Source organism: Camellia sinensis, chromosome 1, assembly GCF_055761805.1.
Source record: "Camellia sinensis isolate YWXY chromosome 1, ASM5576180v1, whole genome shotgun sequence".
NCBI lineage: Eukaryota > Viridiplantae > Streptophyta > Magnoliopsida > Ericales > Theaceae > Camellia > Camellia sinensis.
Window position 1 is genome coordinate 109167267 of NC_138961.1, and position 7589 is coordinate 109174855.

At 39.3% G+C, this 7589-nt stretch overlaps 1 protein-coding gene across 1 annotated transcript; it reads left to right on the plus strand.

Annotated features, from left to right (window-relative positions):
* Positions 1-4469: 4469 nt before the first annotated feature.
* On the plus strand, positions 4470-5534 carry LOC145816182 (uncharacterized). Its single transcript, XM_082912496.1, has one exon. It carries the CDS (start codon positions 4470-4472, stop codon positions 5532-5534), a length of 1065 nt encoding a protein of 354 aa, XP_082768622.1.
* Positions 5535-7589: the final 2055 nt, after the last annotated feature.

Consider the following 7589-nt stretch of genomic DNA (forward strand, 5'->3'; position numbering starts at 1 on the left):
TACTCAGTAAATTCTCTTTGTTAGAGGTTAAGCAAGATTAGTTTGATTTAAACTTCGCCACTTGAACAAATGAAACAATTAGGCGGCCGAGGCTAATTAGTTTCTCGAACAAAAAAGAGAGAAGGATGGAGAAGCGCCAAGAAGTTAGAGAGAAACTTTTTTTTTTTAGAGCTAGAGTAGACAGTTCAAGAAAAGAAACAGAAAGAGGAAGAAAATCAATGGGAATTCAAATTCATCCTTTTGGATTTGAGAATTTTTTTTTTTTTTTGGGTGAATAAGAAATAAATAAACAGGAAAATTTACACAAATACAAGGGGCATCCCCCAGGCCCTAGCACAAACTACAACAATGACACCCAAACCGAAAAGAAACAAAACCTACCAACCCACTAGGCCGGGAACACACGCAGCCAATACAACTAAGCAGAACATAATAATTGTTCAAAACCCATGTCCCCACAACAGACAGGGTCTTGCACAAATACAACACCAGCCCAGCAGTTGCACCGAACTGGGGTAGTACAAGGACCAACATGAAGACCAACAAAACACCAGCCCAGTACTTAGTCTCAAACAAGGCCAGAACTAAAGACAAAACAGCCCACAGAGGGGACAAAATTATGGAATACAAAATTACAAACACACTATACGGGTATATGTACAGACAGAAATGAAAACATCTTTTGAACCCACTGAGATGCCTAGGCAAGGGGCAACTTGCAGCCATCACCAAAGAGCATATCCACATAGCGTACAACGTCAAATAGGGACGCTGGCTGCCGTCACCGTCACACCACCAGGCAATACCAGGCACAGATTGCTGCCAACGCCCAAAAGCAGTCACCAACAGCAGGCTACTTGCAGCCACAGCCCAATAACAAGCCCAACAACAATCCGAAAGAAACTGCCAGGAGCAATCCCACCTTACAAGTTGCTGCTTAACCTGTTCAACAGATAATAGAAAGGAGTTTCCATAACAATATATTGAGTCATAAAGAAGAAGAAACAACAAGCACTCAGTATAGGACCTCCCCTCACTCGACCCACAAGAAAGGAGAGCTCTCCACTCAATGTAATATCTCCCATCACTCGGCCCACAAATCTCGTGCTCACTCATTCCAGCCAGCTGAACAATGTACTTGAGAATTCCATAAACCTGCACAAAATATATATATATATATATATAATATATGGCACATGTTAGAACATATATGTACTTCCTCCCCCCACTCAACCCACATTTACAATAGTATCTGTACTGGCTCGCATCCCTCAACCCTCCCCTCATAGGCTCCAGATATTTTGTAAACATTTGGGGTCCATAATAGCTGATAGAATCTGAGAATAAAAACCATCTGCAAAACAGCACCCTTTGTTAGACAAAACACTCCATATCTGCTCACCATCACTCAACCCTCAATGTAGGATAACTCACACCACTCAAATTCCTTTCAACTGCAGTAGTTTGGGATTGCAACAGGATTTTAGAGGGCAGGTTCCATTGTTCCAAATACCAGTTGTCACCTTTCACATTTTCCATAGAAAGGAGTCTACCCCTGACCATTTGGATGATAGAGTTAGTGACAACCTCTTCAGGTTTGAAAACCTTACTAAAGATTCTACTATTTCTCTCCATCCAAATGTGGTAGATAGTGCAGAGAAAAGAGAGCTTCAAAATCACAGATTTCAGAGATTTACCATTGATGGATTTAGTAGCAAACTCAACAAGTTCCGACCAGGGCAGAGAAGGCCAGTGGGAATTACATTTAGCTTGGATAACAGCCCAAATCCTAGAGGAATAGAGACACCCAAAGAACAAATGGGAGTGGTTCTCCTCAGGAGCACAACATAAAGGGCAGCTAGGGCTAGTAAGGAGACCAAAGATTTGGAGCCTGTCCCCGGTGTTAAGTCTCTCATGAATAGCCAGCCACACAATGAAACTAACCCTAGGGATAACAGGAGGACCCAAAATAAGATTAGACCAAGTAACCTTTGGGCCCTTGTCCCTCCAACATTCCCAAGCAGAGTGGATAGAAAAAGAGCTATCAGCAGTCAAGCTCCACACAGGAATATCAGGGGAATCAAGGGAAGGTTTAAGAGAAGGAGGAGTGGCAGCAATCCATTCCTGTATCTCCCAAGAGTTAGGAAAAGGCCAATTCCAAGAATCATTTGAGATAATAGAACTAACCTTAGAACTATCAGGAAGGTTGGTATCATACAAAATCCTAGGACCATACCGAAGCAGAAGCGAACCAAAGGGGTGCCAGTTATCATACTAGAGGAACACATTTCCTCCATTACCAAGTTTGAATTTGATAAGGGGGAAAATTAAATCCCTAAGTGACAAAAGTTTCCTCCAAACCCAGGAGGGATCACTGGGCACCTTAATACCCCAAAAACTCTTACCCTTAAGTAAGTAGGACTTAACCCATTGACACCACATGGAATATTCCCCACCCGAAAACAAGTACCAAACATGTTTGGCTATAGCCGCTTTATTCCAAACCTCCATATCCTTAAAACCAAGCCCACCCTCATCTTTTTTTTGCAAATTTGCTTCCAAGCAATTTTAGCACTATGTTTTTTCAGCTCCGTCCCAGACCAAAGGAAAGATCTGAGAAGATTTTCTATGTCGCGGATAACCCTCTTAGGGAGAATAAAAATGGAGGACCAATAAACTTGCATCGAAAAAAGAATAGACTGGATGAGTTGGGCTCTTCCAGCATAAGATAGCAATTTATTGGTCCAGCTTTTAATCCTTTTAGTCATCCTATCAACCAAAGTTTGGCAATCAGACGCTCTAAGCTTAGTGGTGATCAAAGGCACACCCAAGTATTTCACAGGGAGGGAGCCCTCAGTGAATTTGGCAATGTGCAAAATATTAGCTTTAAGCTCACTACTACACCTGGAAAAATAAATATTACTCAGTAAATTGGGGAATTTGGAAAACCTTAAATGCGGTGCTTATGTTTAACTAATATCGTTAAGTGGCAATTACTCAGTAAATTCTCTTTCTTAGATGCTAAGCAAGATTTGTTGGAGTTAAACTTGGCCACTTAAGCTAATGGAACAGTTAGGGTCCCAAGCGAATTAGTTTCCTAGAACAAAAGATAGAAAGGATGGAGAAGCACAGAGAAAGTTGGAGAGAAAACTATCTTCTTGATAGCTAGACGAGAAAGTTAAAAGAAAAGAAAGAGAAATAGGAAGACAATTAAAGGGAATCCGAATTCATCGTTTTAGACTTGAGAATTAAACGCTTAAGTGATTTCGGAAAACTTAAATGAGGTGTTTAATGTTAAACTACGATCGTTATGCGACAATGACTCAGTAAATTCTCTTGCTGAGAGGCTAAGCAAGATTAGTTTAAGTTAAACTTGGCCACTCGGGCAAATGAAACAATTAGGGGCGCAAGCTAATTTGTTCCCTGAACAAAAGAGAGAAGGACGGAGAGGCACAGAGAAAGATAGTAACTTTTTGCTTTGAGAGCCAGAAGAGAAAGTATAAGAGAAAAGAAAGAGGAATGAACTGGAAGAAAGTCAAGGGGAATTCAAATTCATCCTTCTGGGCTTGAGAATTTAACACTTAAATGATTTAAGAAACCATAAATGTGATGCTTATGTTAAACTGATATCGTTAAGGTACAAATATTCAGTAAATTCTATTGCTCAGTGGCTATGCAAGATTAGGTTGAGTTAAACTTGGCCAGTTAAGCGAATGACACATTTACGGGACCCAAGCTATGTAGTTACTAGAACAGAACGGAGAAGCATGGAGAAGCACAGATAAAGTTAGAGAGAAACTTTCTTCTTGAGAGCTAGAAGACAAAGTTAGAGAAAATGAAAGAGTGGCTAATTTGGGAGGGAAACTCAACTTTTCACACATGGGTGAGTTTTGGCAAATATATGTGTTGAAAATGGGATTTTGGGGCCACGCCTAATTGGTTTATATGAAGAAATCTGTGGGGCCATTTATATTTGGCCCACGGTTTTGTAACAAATGGTGGGGTGTGTTTTGAGAAGGTGCCAGCCACTTTTCAATTGGTGGCCAATCATTTTTGTGTTCAGCCATTGTTATGAGCTGACTTGGTTAATAAATAGTAAGTTTTTTTTGTTTATTTGCCTATGTATCATTTCCAAGTTTTCATCTATTTTTTTGATGATAGGGGTAACTTGGGATTAAAAAATGATATATGGGCAAATTTAAATTTATTGTTTAGCAATCTTGTTGGATAATGTTGTAGTGTTGTTTATAATTATTCACCCAAAAAAAAAGTGTTGTTTATAATTAGTTTTTTTTTTTTTATTTGCTTTAGTCCCCAAGAGGGTTATTAGAGAGATTGAGGGTATCCTTAGAGCTTTTTTCTGGTCGGGCACAGATCTTAAGAAACATAGTGCCAAAATTGCTTGGGATAAGATTTGTGTGCCTAAAAATGAAGGTGGTCTTGGTTTTAAATCTTTAGAGGTTTGGAACATGGCTGCTATAACCAAGCATATTTGGTTCCTCTTCTCTGGAGGGGAGATGTCTATGTGGTGCCAGTGGGTTAAATCGTATTTACTTAAGGGCAGAAGTTTCTGGAGAGTAAAGGTTCCCCACAACTCTTCTTGGGTTTGGAGGAAGATTCTTGCTCTTAGAGATAAAATTTCTCCCCTTATTATCCACAAAATAGGTAGGGGTGACTCTACCTTTTTATGGTACGATAATTGGCATCCTCTTGGTCCTTTATGGAAAAAATTTGGGGACAGAATCTTGTATGACTCTAATCTTAACAGTGAGACTAAGGTCAATCAGATTATGGATGGGGACTCTTGGAAGTGGCCTGTCCCCAACTCTTGGGAAATAAGGGAGCTGATCTCTTCAACCCCCACTAGCTGCAGACCTAACCCTCTACTGGATGATCAACCTACTTGGTCTCTTTCTGATGGGAAATTTACTATTAATGGTGTTTGGAATCATTGGAGGCTTAAGCTTGATAAAGTTGTTTGGCATAAACTAATCTGGGGGGCTTACCATATCCCTAGGGCTAGTTTTGTTGTTTGGATGACTGTCCAGGAGAGGCTTAATACTGGTGACAGGCTTCAGCTATTTGGCATCTCTCCTACACCAACCTGCCCATTTTGCCAACATGTTACCGAAACTCATTCTCACCTCTTTTTTGATTGTGTCTTCTCTACTAAAATCTGGACTGAAATCAAAGCTAAATGTAATGTGCAGTGGCCTGACTTTCAGTGGCCTGGCATTATTCCCTTTGCTACTAGAGAGACTAAGAGAAGATCATTAAGATCCATAATCATCAAATTGTCATTGTTGTGCTCTGTTTATATAATCTGGCTTGAAAGGAATAACAGAATTTTCAACAAAGAATTCAAGCCAGAAGAAGTGGTGGTTAAAATAATTGTCCAACTGATTCGGGGTAGATTGTTGTCTATCACAAATGTTCCTAGAAATGCAGGTGACAACTGGTACATTGACCATTGGAATTTGCCTGCTACTGTCCTGAAGCCCCATGCTCTCGGCACTGGGAGGGCTGCTGAGTGATGTGAGTTCACTATATGAGGGTTGAGTGATTGTAAGCAAACAGAGTGTTCTTTCCTAACTGTTTTCTTCATGTGTAGTAATGAGAAGTGCTTGGATCAGTCAAGGTTGAGTGTTGTGAGTCCAAAAATTTACAACAGACAGAATTGTGGGTTGAGTGAAATAGCTTCTCACAAATGTTTTATCTAATGTTTATATATATTGTAAGCATTATGTGCAGGCTATGGAGTAATGCTTTGCTGTGTGGGTTGAGTGATGAGAGCTTATATATTGTGTGCTAAATTCCAAATTCTACTGAGTGATGCGAGATTATTGTGGGTTTAGTGATGTGAGACATATATTGTGGTTATCTGTTTTTACTGGAATCCTTCAGGATCACTAATGGATTTGTTTACTCAATTCTGGCAGGAAGTTCTATATTGTCTAGTGGAGGTCTACATCTTGGTTTTGATTCTTGGGATATTTGGCTCGAAGCTGGCTGCTGAATGCGCCGCTGGTTGTTTCATCAGGGATATAAGCTGTTTTCATTTCTGTTTTAACAACTTTAGCTATTTTACCTATCCTAGCGGGGTGTGCTAGGAATTAAGTGGTCCATCTTTGACCTATTTTGTTTTTATTGCTTTACTGTTGGTTCTGGATTAGGTAGTCCACAGGCTATATTTCGTTTTGCTATTATGGGACTGTTCATCCCTCGGCTTTGGGCTATTCTTTCGCATGTTAGTTACTTTACCTATCCTAGTGGGATGTGCTAGGAATTATATAGTCCATGTTGGACTATTCTTTTGTCTTTACTTTTGATTTTCTGTTTGGTGCTGGTTTTGATTTAGCTTTGCGGCTTGCACCTAGATATGTATTGCGTAGGTTTTGTTTTGTTCACCAAACCTGTTTCTCGGTTTTGGTGCCGATGTTTAGTGATGCTATGGGTTTGTTTTGGTCTCGGTTTTTAGCTGTCCTTCGCAGTGTTCATTATCCCTATCTCTCTTGATATGGCTGCTGAACAGTGTGTATTTTTTTTTTAGATTTTGGTTTCTCTTTGCGTTAGCTTTTTGGTTTTCTGGGTTACTGATCTTCCTGTATAGTTGTTGTAGGGCCTGGGGTATTCCCCTTGTAATCTTGTATATCCTTTGTCTTTAATTTATGTCTTATTCACCCAAAAAAAAAAATATATATATATATATATATTTTGATGATAGGGGTTACTTGGGATTAAAAAATGATATATGGGCAAATTTAAATTTGTTGTTTAGCAATCTTGTTGGATAATGTTGTAGTGTTGTTATGGCTTACTGGATTGTGGCCAGGATGTCACGGCTGTGAGGAGTGGGATGCTTACTGGATTCCATGTGTTGATTTACGGTAGAGACTGGGGCGAATGGGGTTGGTTATCATTTTTGATTTGTCTTGAGGGTTGTTGCTTTGTGAGTATGCTTGTTGTGGTTTTTAAGTTTTTTGGTGTTTGTTTGTATCTTTGCCCATATATCCCTCCCAAGTTTCTGTCTATTATCTCTGATGGTAGGAGTTACTTGGGGACAAAAGGATATATGGGCAAAGTTGGGTTATTTTGTTTTTTTCTGTTGTTCTTGTGTTTCTCCCCCAATCTTAGGGGTGCAGTGGTAGGTTTTGTTGGTTATGTATTCGTTTATTTATTTGTTGTTGGGTATGCATGCCCCTTGTAAACTTGTAAATTTCATTGTCTTTATTTTATGACTTGCTTACCCAAAAAAAAAAAATGTTGTAGTGTTGTTTATAGTTAGTTTTTTTTTTTATTTGCTTTAGTCCCCCCCCCCTCCACTTTTGGGGCTCGTGAGGTATTGTTGTATTACCTGGGGTATGCCCCTTGTAAATGTTTAAGTTTTTTGTCTTTAATTTATGGCTTACCCACCCAAAAAAAAAAAAAAAAAGAAATACGAAGAAAATTATAGGGAATTCAAATTGATCCTTTCGGACTTGAGAATTGAACACTTGGGTGATTTTGAAAACCTCAGATGAGATGTTTAACTTGAACTAATATCTTTAAGCTACAGTTACCCCGTAAATTCGTTTTCTTAGAGGCTAAGC

Coding starts and splice junctions, on each gene's coding strand:
- LOC145816182 (XM_082912496.1), top strand. CDS start 4,470: ATGGCTGCTATAACCAAGCATATTTGGTTCCTCTTCTCTGGAGGGGAG.